Here is an 18917-nt window from a genome sequence, read left to right on the forward strand (position 1 = left end):
TAAAGACTCCAAAAATTATGAAATTTTGGATTTCGACTGATTTTTGGGCGGAGAACCCGATTATGAAATAATCCGGATACCCCTAAAGAACCCAATTACAGTCAACTTTCGGTCGTTGGGCTACGTTTGGGTGGGCTACGTTTTAACTGGGCGCCCGTTAGGTGGGCTATAGCCCAGTTAAAACGAAGTCAAACGTCACTTTTTGACGTGAAGCAAGGTTGGTAGCCCTGAATCTCTATTGTTAGAGATTATTTGACAGCTCAAAACTCAGCCCACCTAGTGAAAGTCTTTCACTAACTGGGCTACGAGTTTAGTGCAACGAACGAAAGTTGACTGTATTAAAGCTTGAGACGGTGTAACGAACTGAACCCTCTCACGCGGGTTTGTCAACTTGCTGTCAAAGTCACACGCGATGCGAGCGAGCGCTTTGGCGAGAAAAAAAAACTTCATGGCAGAAGAAAAAGTTACCACGACGATACTTTCGCTCTTTGTGTGTGCAGAAAATAATCCTTGAAAATCCTGGGAATATTGCGGAATATACCTGCTTAATTTGTGCTTAAACGGTCGAAGAAACGATCGCGAATACAATGGAGGAAGATTGGGGTAAGTGTGGTTAGATTACGGCCCAGAAAAGTGATTTCAAATGTGCCAACCAGGCGGGGAATGGAGCTCGCTTTGAATCACCGTCCACCTTCGTGATTGATGATGGTGTGGTGCAATGTGCTGCGTGTCCTCGCGCGGGTCGATCCCTCGCAACCACCAGGTGCTGTGGGGTTTGCTGCTGGCTGGTAGTTGGAGGGATGCAGCTGATGATAGTGCATTCTGTGGGTGATCTGTGTTTGGGACGAATTTAGTAACCGAGTGTTTGCTTTACAGAACAACTCAGCGAGCAGGATAAAGTGCCAATCCCTGCTAAAAAACCTGACGTCAACAAATGGGATGGCGAGGACGAGGAGGAGGAAGTGAAGGTAAGTCCCATGCGTTCCGAGTTTCCTTCTGGTATTTTCTGTAGTGGATGTTATTTTTTTGCTGTTTGTTAGTATGGGGAAGAGTTGCCAGCTTTTTTGTTTGCTGCAGAGGGAACATTGCATTAAAAGTTTTATCTGTTTGAAACAACAGGACAGCTGGGAAGATGAGGACGAAGTCGAGGAAAAGAAGGACGAGGAAAAAGTAGAAACCCCAAAGGCCAAGCCGAAAAAGACGTTGCAGCAAAAGATAGCAGAAAAAGAGGTAATACCTACGTGCAATGCACCATGTCTTGTCCTCATTGTACGTTCATCATTGACTGAGTACTTTAAATCGAGCAATCTGAACTTATTTTGAATTTTTAAAATCATCCCCTGTATTAGGAAAAGTAAAAAAATATATAAATGTAAAGGCTTTCGAAGCATCATTTTGAGAAGTGCCAGTGTCTGCTGAGACAATCTCACTGAATAAACTCGGTTTTTGGACTGTGTGAAAAATAAACTTTATATCTCCTTTTCAGAAACAAAAGCAGGATGAAGCTGAACGGCGGAGGTTAGAAAAGGAAGAGGAAAACATGACTCCAGAGCAGAAATTAGCCGAAAAACTTCGGCTTCAGAAACTGCAAGAGGAATCCGACTTGAAGAATGCCATGGACACATTCGGAGTGACCTCCCTCGCTGGTGGAATCGACGGAATGCATCCTACCACTAAGGAAGAATTTATCGAACTGTCCGATGCCATCACCAAGAAGCTCTCAAACTACAAAAACAGCACTGAGTATTGCGCCTTTTTGGAGGATCTTGTCACCAAGTTGTTCGCCAGTTGTAAGTTGAAGTTCATCTAAATTTCATTTGTTCAATTCGCGACAATTCATTATTTGTTCTATTCGCAGTGCCATCGGCCAACATTAGGAAAGTCAAAGGTATTCTGGACAATCTTTATTTAGAGAAGCAGAAGTTAGAAAAGGGAGATAAACCCAAGAAAAAGGCAGGCGGAAAAGTCAAGGCCAGACTAAGGATGGATGGCGAAAATGTAAGAATACTTCTAGAGGTTTGTCGACTTGGTTTATGATTGTATTTTCTTTTTAGCAAAACTTTGACGAATACGCTCCCAAATACGACGATTTTGATGAGTACGACGATTTTATGTAACATTCGCTGTAAGTAGACAAAATGAGTAAAATTCGCTCGGACGTGGCCAGGAGTGCACGTAATTGACTTACGTTCCGAAGCGGGAAAAATCGAACGCTCATCTAGCAGAAATAAACCCTCCCCCTCAAAACACAGGAATTACCATAACTTTCTTGCATAACCAATCAAAAGGATGAAAAAGAGACTTTGTTGATACTTCGAATTATGTGCGTTTTTTTTTGGCTCGCTTTTGTTCACAACCCTTCGTTTTACGTTTGCCAGCCGATGAACAGCCCGCTGTTGTGTTGTCCGCCGTGAAAGATAATTCCATCCCTCATTGCAATTAGAATAATCAATTGTCTACGTTTTTTCTATTTAGTCATTTCAACTAATGTAGTAGCTCTTAAATAGGATGTTGGCTGGAACAAACAGCTGTGCTGGACGAGGAGAATAAGGAATTAGGATTTTCAATTTAGACTGTTGTACACCACGCTAGAAAAACAAAACTAGGGCGAAAAAGGAGCACACGACAAAGGCCAAACTTATAAAAAATAGAAACCATACCGTTGCAAAACCACAAAGTATGATTTTAGCGATCGAAAAGTGTACCCAAGTTGTGGTCGTTGAAGGCAAGCTACACACACTACTGGTAGGTTGGATAGTGTTTCTGAGAATGTGTAAATAGGTGATAAAAACGTTTGAATTAAAGTTTCGGCGCCGAAGAACAGAATGCTGGCGAACGCTTATTCGAAAGAAAATCCCTAAACAATGTTAGATAAATCTAGGTCGTCCTCGCGACTAGCTGCACACTAGACCCTAATTTTGCAAATATTGGAATACTAAAGCTCTACAAAAATAATCATGTCAAAATTAGATATCCACATTTCAAGTTCGGCTAACGGACGTCACTCAGTTCAAGGATCTTACGCTCTATACGGATTTTTTTTACCTAGTTTACCCCGGTGGGTAACAATTATAGAGTGATTGGGGGATCGCTTTTTCCTCATCGACCAGTGCACAAAGTGACGTGGGTTTCCCGTGATGGCGTCACGGAAAATCAAATCGACCACATCTGCATCAGCCGAAAACGTCTTCGAAAAAAGCCTTCGACGGAGCGTCCGACCATCATCTTCTAATCTGCGAGATCCGACTGCACGTTGCTCGGATCCATCGACAGGACACGCCGAGTGGAAGACGCTGCGGTGAAGAGGTCCTTCGTCGGGGAACGGGAAACCCGTGTGTAATATTCAAGATTTTCGGACTCGGACGACATAGATGCCACAACTATTTCTGTTAACAGTCAAACTAGAACAGAGGTTTATTTGTCTTATTGTGAGTACACAGATGATGGTTGGGCACCACTCACTATCGTTCAAAGGTAGTATGTACATTGTACAGTGGTGTACACTACAACTCCTTTACCCTTAAGATTAAAAACATCTATCTCTTTATTCAGAACGTAAAATATACTAAGCTTATTATTCGGAAAGCAAAATCATCTTTGACTTGCAAATATTTACAAAAATATAAATGCATGAACATTGAAACTCTATATAAAAAATAACGACATTAACTATGCCTTTTTTGTAGATGTGTTTTTTTTAAATTGATTTCTTAACATGACCGATTGATTTCTATACGCACTTTTTAAGGTGGTACTAAACAAACAAAATTAACAAAAGTATATTGTATATTGTTTTGCACTGCACTTCCTCCGTAGCTGGTGAAACCACCCTAGCTGCAGTACAACGGGGACTGAAATAAGTAGAAGTATAATACAGGAGCGCTTACACCAAACGATGATCATTGTGCTGCTATATCGTTGAGCATCTAAATCCAGCAAGGTCCTCAAGATTCATCTAGTCTGTTTCCAAATCTTTAATTGACTTTCCACAACATGCATTCTTTATGCAATCAATGCAACAATCACATATGTGATATGGTGACTATAGCCGTGTGAGTTCGTCGTTACCCATCCTTATCTCACTTCTCACTTCTCAGCCAACAGCATTTAGTGCCAAATTGAAACGAAATACTCACTCATTCTAGCTGATCGGTACTGAAACACGATGAAAGGCCGAAGTACGACACTCATTATTTATTGCACCATGTCGATTTCCATAAGCAAAATGGCACAAAATCTGAGCACACAATGGGCTTTTTGGCAAAAGAATCGTTACTCGAGATTCAAAATGACGTCAAATTCATAAAACTGATTAAAAACAGCGAACACTTACAACAAAATTAAAAAATACGCACACTGTTCGATTGGAAAAATGAATATGCTTTGCAAATTCAACCACCTAATCATCCAGGGCAAAAGTTGAAGTGTTGAAATAAAAAACGTCATCCCGCCAAAAACAATCACCAAAAATCTGTGCCTCAAAAGTCGCCGCCGAGTCAAACAAAAATTTACGACACACAATTCACGAGGTGTACACATAATTCTACAAAATTTGCACGTTTTCACAAAAAAATCACTAGTCGGAAAATAACCAAAAACCATCCGACAAAACTAAAAACAAAAACCAGTTCATCCTCGAGCCACTGTAATATTCAAGATTTTCGGACTCGGACGACATAGATGCCACAACTATTTCTGTTAACAGTCAAACTAGAACAGAGGTTTATTTGTCTTATTGTGAGTACACAGATGATGGTTGGGCACCACTCACTATCGTTCAAAGGTAGTATGTACATTGTACAGTGGTGTACACTACACCGTGCTACGGATATTTCGGAAGGTGGAAGCTTAGAAGATCAATGGAGCCATCAAGAACGTCTTCATCGTCTTCACCGGCGAGTATGATTTGAGGTGAGCTACGCACCCGGAGAAAGCAGTGAATCACAGATAACACCTGGAGGAAGATAGACGAGCGAAGAAACGCCAAATCCGCTATAGAGCGAGTAAAAACACGAGGAGCCAAAGCGAGGAGCCCGTCAGCGCTATTAGGTTCTTAAGAAGAAAGTGAAAAATTCATGCAGACGGGACAAAAAAGCGTGGGCGGACTCCCTAGCCGATGAAGGCGAGATAGTCGCAAACACCGGCGACATCCGTCTGTCTGCCTTACTCTGTCTCACGTGGCCTTAGTGGGACTAAGCTGAATGCTACGATGTTCGTGAAACACACGTCTGGACAGTTTGTTATTGACCGACCCGGCTGACCAGTTGAAACGCTGGCTCGGGCAGTTTGGAAACATTTTCCAAGTATCGGCAACGAAACCGTTACATTTCCGGCCAACTGGATGTAAGGCGCCTTAGTTAAGGTACCCAAAAAGAGCGACCTGTCTGTATGCGATAATTGGCATCCATCGTGTTGTGCATCGATTCTATAACATCCCCCAGAAAACCAATCCCCAGAATTCAATTCCCCAGAAAGAAAATAAAACTTTTGTTTTATTTCTGAATGGTTTATATTAATCGCTAAAAATCAAATATTTAATCGTAAAAAATCACCGGAAGAAACACCCTGCCAAAAATTATTATTTGACAAGAAAAACTTTGGAAATAAGCATTTATTCGCTTCATGTTTGATGGAGGCTTTCAATCCAAGGGGTTACACAGTCGCTATCCGAATGAAGAGAACAATATTCCGCGTGATATATCACAAATCAAAAGAGGTGCGGTACATTACGTGGAATGGAGATGCTGAATTGGGTATTAGACCAAGTCCCTGCTGGGTGGCGCGAAATAGATGAGCCATAGACAATAGAATCGTCAATGTCGTAGGGCATAGTATGTGACTATTGTCGAAACAACACTATTTTTGGTCATTGTCCAACCAAATCATAAGCGGCGTCCACTGACACTAAGCGCATAACCACCGACAAACCGACGTGCCAGCTCATACAACTTTTCCAATTTTTCTTGGCGAATAAGTTCTCCTTTTAATCACTAGCTCCATCTGTGCGATGATTTACACAGCTTCCTCTTTATGTGTGCGTGCGTACAGGAACTTTACCTTGTCAAACTATTTTACACATTTTGAAGTAATAACCTGCATTCAATGTTTTCCGCAATAAGAAGACATTTCGTTATGAACGTTGAAATGAAATTTCATCCGGTGAAAGTTTTTATGTTTGGGATATTTTATTTCGGACTTATTGATCATTTTGCTACATATATCGAAGGATTTCTTTGAATAGCTTTATTGCATGGTTGATTGTATCTTCTATTGGTGAGATAGAAATAAGAGTGTATTTGATGTTTACATTGATCAGCTGGAAATTTTCGCGCTGTTTTATGACATCTTCTTCAAGGTTTCTTTTGTCAAAAGACGAAAATGACAGAACGAGTTACGATTTCAAAACGGTTTGAGGTTAGAATTTCTTGCCAATCTTGAAAACAGAGTGTCACGTCGGTTTGTCGGTGGCATAACTATGTTAGGGTCAAGATTAGGATGAAATCATTAGTAAAATATAATAACACTTTTCAGTTTGTGTAGTTAGTTGAACTAGAGTTAACTTTTTTATTGAGACATTTTCTGTAGGTTTATTCTGGATTACAATACATTAGCTGCCCTTTAACTGAATTATTTTATAACAGTAAACAACATTATTCCTTCTTGATAAACAATGTATTAACAAAAGCATTTCAATGTGGACATAGAATTGCCAAACTATACATCTGATCAGATATTTTTCCGGTATTAAATTTGAGGTGGCGAGTTAAACTCTTACGGAAAATAGTTTTTCAATGTCAGACAAACAACACATGAACACAGCTACCAAAAAAACCAAACCTTCTATACTGTCTTCTCATTTTGCCGCTTCCTATCCTCAATTGAACTTATCTGACACTAGTTATGACCTGAGACGAGACCGGACAACTGGCTTCTTATTGATCTTCTTTCCTTCCAAAATGTTTGTTGTTTATTTACGTTTCGCTCCGATCGTCGTTCGGGCTAGTGTTGCCAAACATTTTATGTTGCTTCAAGATTCAAGTTTTTTACGGATGAAACATGAACGAGAAGTGCCCATAAATTTTGTCATGAGTTTAGGGGGACGGGCAAATGAAGATAACTTCCATAATTGATTATCCATAGCCTTTTCGTAAATCAAAACTAATGAAGGATTAGTTCTAAATGATATTTCAAGCCTAACTTTACTAAACACCGTATGTAACAATCGCATTGATCCGAGAAAATCACCTCCAAAATTTTGAATTTTTCTATGAAATCGTAATTAGTATAGGGTGTTGTGGTATTACTACCCTATGTAACAGAAATGCTGGTTCCAATATACTGTTACATAAGGTGTTTTGAGGTTTAATTGTTTTAAACTTTTGGAATGCTAATTGACGAGAAGAAGAAACTCTACACATATAATCCGTACCACTGTATGCATTTGCATCAAAACCTCGATTTATTTACATTTGCGACATACGGTGTTTTGTAAAGTTAAGCTTGATTTGTAAACATAATTCTTGTGAAAAATACCTTAACGCTAAAGCTAGATTTTCTTCAAAATTGATCACGTATCACGATATTCATACAAAATAGTCACCGTTGAGATGCTGTACCTCTGCTTCCTGGTGAAAGATTAGGCTTACATTTTGACGAGAAGAAACGTCTTCGGTTTTGGTTTAAGCTATTTTTTTTGTAGCATCAGCTACAAAACAAACAAGGTCAAATTGTTCAAAACAGGACCACTCCCAAATTCATCATCGGAAGGAAGCGAGAAGGCACCGATTCATTGCCTTCTTTTGGTGTTATTATAAGTGCTCATTTCTAACAAAAACACTAAAAACATAGCGAACAAAACAAACCGCGCTTCAATCTTTCATTTTGAGTAGGATTGAATTGATAAAGCAACCCCCCGAGCAGTTGAAACAATCTCCGTAATAACAGTTTTTGAATGTTGAATTTTTTTGTTAAATTTTCAATACATTTAATTAATTATTACGAATGAAAAAAAAAATAATTCTCTTTCATTATTATAATGCACTTTTACCATAATGAAAATGTATGCGGACCGTATTTTCAATCGCTTTTGACAACACTGTCCACACGCGGTCGGGAACGGTCGGATGGTTTTTGCTTTTTTCTAATAGCATGAAAGCAACCAATCAGCAGCTGGTCCGTTTTGGCCCCATATCGAGCTACCTATTGACTGGTCTCGTTTCAGGTTATGACTGTCTGTGGAAGATCCGGGTTTCTAATTCTGTGTAGGACTTGTTAAAACGGGATGCCTGATATGACTGCGGACAAATGGGCTGGAAGTACTGAGCAATCACAATTACTGTCGTACTAATCATATTAAATGCATGCTTTTCTACTTACATCCCGAACGTCGCCAACCGGCAAAGAGGACATGACGAAAAAACGCTAGATGGCTCTAACAAAACTAGAAAGGCGATGAAAATGGTCACCGACGCAACGATATGGAAACAAAATAGATGAGAAATTATCGACCAAATCATAATCTATGAACATATCGCTAATGTTCTTTATCATTCTTTCTTTTTCTCGTTTCAGCAACAAAATCGAAACCTCTCTACTATCTCTTCATTTTCTGCCTCTTACCATCCTATAGGCCTTTTCATGTGACAGATCCGTGCATACATTTGTTTACAAAGCTTGAACAACAGCTGCTAACAAGAACGTGTCATCTTCATAGAAGAACTGTCAAACGCCCGAACAATCAGCTGATTTAAGACGTCAAATGAAAAGGCCCATTCCCACATCTTCCTATATCCTCTACCCCATCTATTTAATGTATCTGACACTTGTTGGGACTGGTAACGCCAGCGCCTGCCTGTGGAAGATCCCGGTGTGCTAATTCGGTGTAGGACATGTTAACGGGGGAGGCTTAGTAGGTCCACATCTGCCCACAAGCAGATGGGCTGACAGTTGTCGGCCTGGGTGTGGACTGAGCAATTACAATTACAATTACAATTACAAGAAAAACTTTGGAAATAAGCATGATTTGCCTTTACAATTTAGGCTATTGGTATAATTAAATTATTGGCATCGCAACTGCTTACTTTTTCAACATACATTTTTCCTTCTTTTCTGCATAGGTCGTTCTTTCGAACTGCACTTTTCAGTAAACTATCGGCATCAAAACTTCTTACATTTTGTACGTAGTTTTTTCCTTCTTTTCTGCATAGGCTGTTCTTTCGAGTTACACTATTCAGGTAATTATCGGCACCACAAGCACCGCTGGAGGCTGTAATGCCCATAATTTCCCGAAAAGTGCAATTCGAAAGAACAGCCTATGCAAAAAAGAAGGGAGAATATATGTTAAAAAAGTAAGCAGTTGCAATGCCGATAATTTCCTGAAAAGTGCAACTCGAAAGAACAGCCTATGCAAATAAAGGAGAAATTGTTGATGAACATATAAGCAGTTGTAATGCCAACAATTCTTATAGCGACTCAAACATTTTTTAACCCTTTATAAGGCAGAGAAAACTGGAAGAGTTGTCAACGCATACTATTATGGAAATGATTATATACATGATTACACGTACAAAACAATTTTTGTTTGAAAGAAACTCTCAAAAATCTAGGTGGCAATATAGTTGCCACTGCCCGTTAAGCCCAAAAACGCTGGTGGCAATATAATTGCCACTGCCCGTTTACCCCAAAAACGAGCTTTTGCGGTGGCAATATAGTTGCCACTGCCCGTTTAGGCCACCAGCGCTGGTGGCAATATTCTTGCCACTGCCCGTTTAGCGTACTTTTCTTCTTTTGACTTCGACAAAAAGCCGGAAAAGAGATTTTAGAGTGGATTAGAGCTTAACCCATAATATAAACTGCGTAGTTCAGCTCATTTCAACCCATAATTTGATAATTTCTTAAAATATTAACCAAATCTATAATTTTACAATAAGTTTGAGCTTATTTTCTTCACGCGGTCAAATTTAGGCATTTTTGAGACTAAAAATGGCTCCCAAATTGTTGTTAAAGCTTTGTTTAGTACCAAAAAAAATTCCAGGCGTTGTTAGTAATCCCAATTTTGCGTAAACCAAAAAAAAGTTCGAAATAAATGGTTATAAAATAGAAAAAAATAAAAACAGTAGGTGGCAATATAGTTGCCACTGCCTTATAAAGGGTTAACGAAGAAGGAAACGTAACACTCTGATAATTGCCATCGTACATCGATTTAACGGTTTATTTGAGGGTTGACCAACTGCCAATCCGCGGCGCTCGCATCGTTTTTGTTCGAGTTTGACACTACTGCCACCCAGGCTTGTCCGCACTGAGCGCATGAAAATTCTGCTCTTTGGATTTACACCATCAAGCACATCATAAAATAGAAATCTTTACATCTTATCAGATAAAAGGATGTTGAAATATTGTAAATGTCATTTCGAACTGTCAAAAAACCGCACCGCAGAATTTTCATGCACTCAGTGCGGACAAGCCTGCTGCCACCTAGTTGATGGTTGGCCAAATTCAGTCCTTTTAGAATTAGGCGAACCTGTTTCCGAGACTAAAATTTGAATCGAAAAATGTTCGAAGTGTTACGTCTGTTTGTCTGTGGTGACATTGTTTTCCTTTCGGCATTCACCCAACACTGTTTCTTTTTTTAAACAAGCTTTTTTTTAGAATTTAGGCAATTGCTACAATTATTGGAATTATAACTGCTTTCATTTTCAACATAGATTTTTCCTTCTTTGCTGCATAGTAGGTTGTCCCAAAATTGCACATGGTCAAAAAGCTTGGGGGCTCACCCTGCAAATGATAGCTAAGGGTGTTAGAAACAAACTTTTGTATGACGGCAGCTTTCAGAAATGACGTTTAGAGGTCGCCCCGGCGAGATTTTTGAAAATTGGCCATTTATCGTAATAAATTTCATACAAATATTTTTTACCGTACAAAAATTGGCAATACCAACTATTTTTATATTTTTTACAGCTTGATATGGATCCAAACCACTTGGGAAAAATAATTAACGTCATGTTTTGCAGATAACTTTTTGACACTGAATTTTTGAATTTACTAAAATTTGTCATTTTTTGATATACTTTGCATATAACCCATCATAAAAAGTATGTGAACCTTTTGCTAATTTAAAACAATTTCCATAAAAAGATAGGAAATTTCATGAGGAAAAACTTTGCCGAAGACAGCATGGCGTTTTTTCTATCCGTTTTAGAGTTATTCACAATTTACCATTAGGTGAAATTTGAATTTTTGGGTATTTTTCTAAAAATGTCTCATAAGAACTTCCCAAAAACACATACAAACTAAAAAATTACATATGCTCAATAAGTTTTTGTCTTGATTGTGTTATGGAATTATGGTGACATCATTAATTGATTTTTTTTTTGTTATTCAATCCCTTCATATAGAAATTAACTAGCAAAGATTTCTTAAAAAGCTAGCTCTCTTGACAAGCTTCGTACTGCCTATTGATTTTTTAAAGATATTCTCCACAAACTGTTGAGCCATATTTTCGCGTTTATCTTACTTTCCTGTCGAAATTCTCAATTATGTTTCTACTCGAAGACGTATGAGTCCTGGACCAGTGAAACAGCCCAGGAAACAGTGGCAAAGTGAATAAAGGCGAAAACGTTGATCCATACCAAATTCAAATCGCGATTACGAGCATCTTACGTAAAAATACCAATTTTCAGATACTAAGTTCCAATTCAAGACATTCTAAAAAGCAGAGCATGTCTTTTTTACATTTACTGATTTGAACTATCTTATCAACACTGAAAATAAGATACACCGAAGCAAATTGAAACCGGTGGGATAAGATCAACCAGTGAGTTAACGTAATGTTATCCAAGGTTAGAACAATTCCATTACCATATCACATGCACGGCAGACAATAAGACAAGGTAGGCTATTATTGGTAAACAACAGTTTTGGACATAAACAAGTGACGTCATTTTTATCGTCCTATGTGTTGATCAAAATGATAGGGACTACTAGAACGTTTTATTCATGTCTTTGAACGATTTGAACAACATCATTGAAAACCAAAACGGCATTTTTTGCGGAATGTATCACCTTCTAAATGATATAGAAAACGTGCCATGCGTTTGATTGTGTATTATGCTCGTATAAACAATTGTCAGTACATAATCGTTAAAAATGCCATGGCCTACTGAGGCATCTCAAAATGGTACCTAATGATAAAGTTTCTCGCTAGTAGGTACCTTTCTATATCAAAGAAAATGGATTTGTCAACGGAAATAAAAATTCAATAAATGATGCCACCTTAATTCCTAAACACAATGAAGACAAAAACTTGTTGAGTATACGTGATTTTTTACTTTGTATGTGTGTGTTTTTGAGCAACTCTTTTGGGATTTTTTTTAAATACCTAAAAATCAACATTTCTTCATTTAGTAAATCGTGAATAACTCTAAAACGGATAGAAAAAACGCCATGCTGTCTTCGGCAAAGTTTCTCCTCATAAAATTTCCAAACTTTTTATGGAAATTGTTTTAAATTAGCATAAGGTTCAGATACTTTTTATAATGGGTAAAATGCACAGTATATCAAAACATGACAAATTTTAGTAAATTCAATAATTCAGTGTCAAAAAGTTACCTGCAAAACATGTCGTTAATTATTTTTCCCAAGTGGTTTGGATCCATATCAAGCTGTAATAAATATAAAAATAGTTGGTATTGCCAATTTTTGTATGGTAAAAAATATTTGTATGAAATTTATTACGAAAAATAGCCATTTTTCAAAAATTTCGCCGGGGCGACCTCTAAACGTCATTTCTGAAAGTTGCCGTCATACAAAAGTTTGTTTCTAACACCCTTAGCTATCATTTGCAGGGTGAGCCCCCAAGCTTTTCGACCATGTGCAATTTTTGGGACAACCTACTGCATAGGCTGTTCTTTCGAGTTACAATGTTTAGGTAATTATCGGCACCACAAGCACAGGTGTTAAGAAATTTGAAAAAATATATAATAAATATAACGGCAATTTAACACCGGTGGTTGTAATAATTGTGCTCATTCTGCGAGTGGAGTGACGTGAGAAAAGTCGGAGTCGTATATCGAGGTGAGAAATCTCGACTCGAATGAAGTGACTCTCCATTTGATTTACACGGCGAGTCACTTCATTCGAGAGTGGATTCCTCATATATGGGTTTGAGAAGTCCCAAAAAAATGACCACGTGGTTTATGGACAGCCCCAAAGGAAAACAATGATACCGTAAACCGGGGTCAAATTGATCTCCGGATCGAAATTGATCAGACGTTTTTCAGTTAGTTTAAGCATCCTCTATATAGTTTCCTTCCAAGTATTGTGATGTAGGAATCCTCTACAAAACGATACATATATGGAAACTATTTGAAACATACTTTATCTAACAGAAAAACGTCTGATCAATTTCAACCCGGAGATCAATTTGACCCCGGTTTACGGTACTTTTTTCCTTCTTCATTAAAAATATTTAGAATAGTTGGCATTAAAACTGCTTATATGTTCACTTTTTCTATTCCATATCATTGGAATAATGAAAAAAGCCCTTCTCATACCGCATGAATGAAGGGCCTTTGAAGCGAATAATTAGGAACAGCCATTGGGATGGATGGATTCCTCCAACCATTTGGGTAGAAAAACGTGGTCATTTGAGTCTTTCCGAGTTACTCAAAGTTTTCGACAGAAAAATCTTTTTAATATAAACCGACCATAAACTGGTCCATTAGCATCTTGTACACTGAAAAACATCAGAAGAAAAAGCGCTTTTTTCTGTAAATTTTGCACATCACTTTTAAAACTTTATTCATCGTGAAACATGTGCTGCACAATTTTCACAAATCTGTCAAAAACAAAACATTTTATAGCAACGCAACTGGAGGATGACAGTTTGTGAACTTTCAAGATAGGTTTAAAGATCAACATGCAACTGTGTACAATGGTAATTAAACGTTTGAATCATTGTAGAATATTTTTATGGATATACCGCATAAGAAATAGATGTTTGCGCGTAATAACACTATAATGTTAAAATCCTTGCCTATAACATATCATTATGATCAACATTGTACTATTTGTGTATCGAATTAAACTTTTAAGCCGAGTATATTAAGCTTTTCTGGGGAATGATACATTCTGGGAAATGGTTTTCCGGGGAATGGAATTCTGAGGAATGTTATAGAATCGTCCGATTCCATCCGGGTCGTTGTCGGAGTGAGGCAAGGACGTTTATTATCACCGCTACTATCCCTCATCGTAACCGACAAGATACTGGTAAGTGCGATTGACCGTGAATCAAATCGTGGGTTGATGACGTTACTTTCTTACTTCAACGCCATTCTGATATGCAGAGCAAGCTCGATGATCTTGCCAATCGCCCCTCAGCGGCAGGTCTTACCATCAACGTCAAGAAGACCAAATCGTAGGATGTAAACTCGGTCAACCCTTCCAGCTTTACAGTAGCTGGGCAATCAGTGTTGGAGAATGTTGAAAGCTTCCAAAATATTGGTAGCTAAATAGCGGCCGATGGCGGCACCAAGATCGACTGCTTTTGCGAGTTTAAGGACAGACTTGTTAGAATCCCAAAATGGCCGCCACAATGGCCGACTTTGGCACCTATTCACGATTTTGAGAGCACAAAACTCTTCGTAAACAAAACCGGCGCACCTGAGCTTCTCATTTTAAGCTTATTACAAGTAAGCAAGAACAGAATAATAAAATGCATTGTTGTTTGAAGCTTGCTTTTTGAGGTTTGTGCGTCTGAAATTTTGATGCACTGTTGAAGAGGGATTTCAAAACGTTTGTCCTTAAGAAATGTATGGAAAAACAATCAGATTAGTCGAGGCACCAAAATCCGAATTTTTAACTCGAACGTGAAATCTGTGCTGTTGTACGCCAATAAAACTTGGGGTGTATCAGTGGAGAACACTCAACGGCTGCATGTCTTCATCAATAGATGCCTGCGATATATGATTCGTGTATGTGGGCTTCCCAATTGGCTTCTTTAACGGTGTTGAGATAATTCGATATTCTGAATCTGCATGTCAAACTGAGCCGAAATCCAAATTTTCATGAATTTTGGAGCCCAGGAACCTATTTAAAAATCAATTTGAAGTTTGTATGGGAGCGATTTGTCGAATCACCCCTCATCGCAGTTTGTACTGGGCGGAGCTGTCAAACAGTTGTCCAGCTGTCAAAAGGTGATTTCAAAAAATCTCTTTGAAATTGATTTTAGGTACCAAAATAAGGTTCTGAAAATCTGAAAAAAATCATAGTGACTCAGAAAAAGGTGCTCCTTCGTATAAAATAAAAAAATCAATACATTTTTCTTAATTTAAAAACCCAATTGGATCTCTAACGTGGAGCTCTATCGTCGATGTCAGCGACAGAAATTCGGGAGCGAAAGTGGAGGTGGGTCGGCCACACTCTACACAGGGGAAACGAAATTTGCAAATAAGCGTTAGATTCGAACCCAGCAGGACATCGCAGCAGAGGCAGGCCCGGAGGCTCATAAAGCAAGTCGATAGAAATTTGACCTGGCCACAACATCTTTTATGTGATCAAAAATTCAAATAATTCAAGTGCCACAATTGAAAAGCCCGCATCAACATTTTGTAAACAAACATGTTTCTGTCGACTTAGGGCCTTTTGAGCTCCACCCACACATCTCATCACCACTAACACAAAGCGTAAACAAGCTTTCTGTTAGTGGTGGTGAGATGCGTGGGTGACGTTCAGAAGCCCCTAAATCGACAGAAACGTGTTTGTTTACGACCTTTTCAATTGTTGGTCTTGAATTAGTGAGCAGTAATAACTTCAAACAAATATTTTGTTTGACTTTTTTTTTGTCTTAAAGATTTCAGTTTGACCACTAAAACGTAAAAAAATATCGAGGATTCTATCCAATAGGAAGCAATCAGTGAAGTACTAGATTGAAAGTAGTGAGCTGGATTTTTGTATGGTGAGATGATCAATTCTCCGTTTCTGCAAAGGAATGCTGCAAACAGCGTGGGTTATATGATTTCTTGCCTAATTTGATGCTGTTTGAGCAAAAGTTTGGGTAACTGTGTTGTTGAAGTTGCAAGAAATAAATAATACAACAACACCGTTTCCTCAAACTTTTGCTCAAACAGCATCAAATTAGGCAAGAAATCATATAACCCAAGCTGTTTGCACCATTTTATTGTAGAAATGGAGAACTGATCATCTCACCATACAAAAATCCAGCTCACTACTTTCAATCTAGTACTTCACTGATTGCTTCCTATAGGAGGCAATCAGTGAAGTACTAGATTGAAAGTAGTGAGCTAGGTGCTGCGAATAGAAACGGTTTTATTTTTCAAGCTAGCTAACACACACCAACACACTCCCGGCACACAGCTTGTAAACACGCACGAGCGTTCAATTTTCTTGCAAACACCTCTCTCAGCGCAGTTGTCAAACATGCCGTCGCGACGCTGTTCGGAAATGGTAAACATGATCAATCCACCATTATTCCAGTTTTGTTTTCGTGTGCAAAGTTTATTATTTTCCATTCGCGATGGAAATTTTGATGGATAGTTATTACAAAATTAGCTGAAAAGGGTTCAAAACAATGTTTATCCTTCTCCTCGCTTTCCAACGGATTGACAGCGGCAAATGGAGATATCGTGACTACAGTTTTGATTATATCCGCAGCACCTAGATAACAATACTCTTCAATCAAGCACACAGGTACAACAAGGTTTAACATAACCTCTATCTTCAATGTTTGGCTCCCAATGTTTGGCTCCCGCAGAGAGAGCATATTGAGTCAGTCCGCGATACTCAGGTAGTGAGCTGAATTTTTGTACGGTGAGATGATCAATTCTCCATTTCTGCAATGAAATGGTGCAAACAGCGTGGGTATATGATTTCTTGCCTTATTTGATGCTGTTTGAGCAAAAGTTTGGATAACTGTGTTGTTGTATTATTTATTTCTTGCTACTTTAACAACACAGTAACCCAAACTTTTGCTCAAACAGCATCAAATAAGGCAAGAAATCATATAACCCACGCTGTTTGCACCATTTCATTGCAGAAATGGAGAATTGATCATCTCACCATACAAAAATTCAGCTCACTACTTTCAATCTAGTACTTCACTGATTGCCTCCTATTATGAGTAGTTGTGAAGTTCAATTTGATTTATTTGAAGTATCGAATCATTTGCCACTTGGCTGCATATTCTACCAAACATTTTCGAAATATAACATCTTCTGTAGTTTGATGTTATATTTCGAAAATGTTTGGTAGAATATGCAGCCAAGTGGCAAATGATTCGATACTTCAAATAAATCAAATTGAACTTCACAACTACTCATAATTGGATAGAATCCTCGATATTTTTTTACGTTTTAGTGGTCAAACTGAGATCTTTAAGACAAAAAGAAAATCTAATGATTTTCAAGTACTAATTTTTTTTTTTTGTTTTGTTTATATTTATGTGTATTTTAACTTATAGCTAATTCTACACTTAGAGAAGTACTAAAATATTCTCAGTAAAAAAAAAACTCAAACACTCTTAAAATTTAGATTTCTTTCTTTTTAATTGTTGAAATTTAAATGGCCCGCGGCCCAGACGCAAAATCGCAATTTGACCTGTGGTTTACTTTAACCTGAGCATGTCACGAATAGGCTCGGGAATGGGTCAACAGATCGACATGATTCTTTCACTGTTACATTCCGCCAGGGCTCCGATGTGTTCGTACGAAAAAATAATTAGAAAAAGTGACCGGGAAGGCAAGAAAAACGGGAAAATCTGAAATTCCATTTTGCGGGGCATTTTTCTACAGAGCTGCATGTCAAAAAACATAGTAGGCAGGCAGAACGACGTTTTCCGGGACAGCTAGTTTAAGAATATATTAGAAAACTCATTAATCATTGATTGATTGTTTGATTTGTCTTTATTAAAGAGACTTTCAGCCCTTGGCTGGTTCGTCTCTATTCATTAATCATTAAAAAAATAGATAATTCAAGTCAAATCAATCCAATAGTTTATTCGTGAGTTTTCCAATACTTTCTTAAAATTATGTTTGTCATTTTTTTGCAAAGGGCGACCTAAAAAATACTGAAAATTATTCAATATCATTCTCATTAGTTTTCGTAAACAGCAAGAAAAAATAATTTGAAAATTTCAATTTATTTCATAATTATTCAACATGAAATTTAATGCTAAAGATTTTTAGGAGATTTCGATGATTATCCAGCAATTCACGAGCGGTAATGGCCGCCAAAATCATGCTCACTTTCTGGTAGGGATAAAACGATCTGACGTTTGGCTTGTGTCGTTTGGCAGCTGATCGATAAGTTTTATGATCGATCTTATCGATCAGCTGCCAAACGACACAAGCCAAACGTCAGATCGGCTTATCCCTACCAGAAAGCGAGCATGCTTGTGGCGGCCATTAGCGCTCGTAAATTGCTGGATACCCAAAAAGAATACCTGAATAAATTATTGTGAGCCTAAAGAAGCATTTTCTGGATATAACAATTCCGTGAACTGGATGCCCAAGAAACAGAACAAGCTGAATAACAGTTTCTTAAGCTATAGTTTGCTTAAGCGTGATTTGTTCCACTCTTATACAGCAATAATGTTTGTTGGGTGATCATCATCTAAATTTCAGCGCACCTTCTACGTCTGACACACTTTGCAGGGGCCAACCCATAATGCTACGGCTCTGTATGTAATGTATATATTACATGAAATTCGTGTGAAAATAATCACGTTTTCACTTAAAAGTTACCTAAGAGAGATTCCAGTAGCACTCACCCACATTTCACGTAAACGATACGTACAATCTGAGACGTAAAATGCATGTCAAATTTACCTGACTCTTCGCATTGATAGGAGAAGCTCAAATTTGGCCAGGTACCTGAAATTCCGGTGAAGGCTACGTGGTCTGTCG

The 18917-nt window shown here is 38.2% G+C and overlaps 1 protein-coding gene across 1 annotated transcript; it reads left to right on the forward strand.

The window, feature by feature from the left end:
- Positions 1-429: 429 nt before the first annotated feature.
- LOC109622716 (eukaryotic translation initiation factor 3 subunit J) lies at positions 430-2826 on the forward strand. The gene is made up of 6 exons (XM_020077135.3): positions 430-603; positions 877-968; positions 1120-1230; positions 1487-1790; positions 1859-1998; positions 2055-2826. Exons 1-6 carry the CDS (start codon positions 588-590, stop codon positions 2115-2117), a joined length of 726 nt encoding a protein of 241 aa, XP_019932694.1. The 5' UTR covers positions 430-587; the 3' UTR covers positions 2118-2826.
- The last annotated feature ends 16091 nt before the right edge of the window (positions 2827-18917 follow it).

The sequence above is a fragment of the Aedes albopictus genome, chromosome 2 (assembly GCF_035046485.1).
Source record: "Aedes albopictus strain Foshan chromosome 2, AalbF5, whole genome shotgun sequence".
Taxonomy (NCBI): Eukaryota; Metazoa; Arthropoda; class Insecta; order Diptera; family Culicidae; genus Aedes; species Aedes albopictus.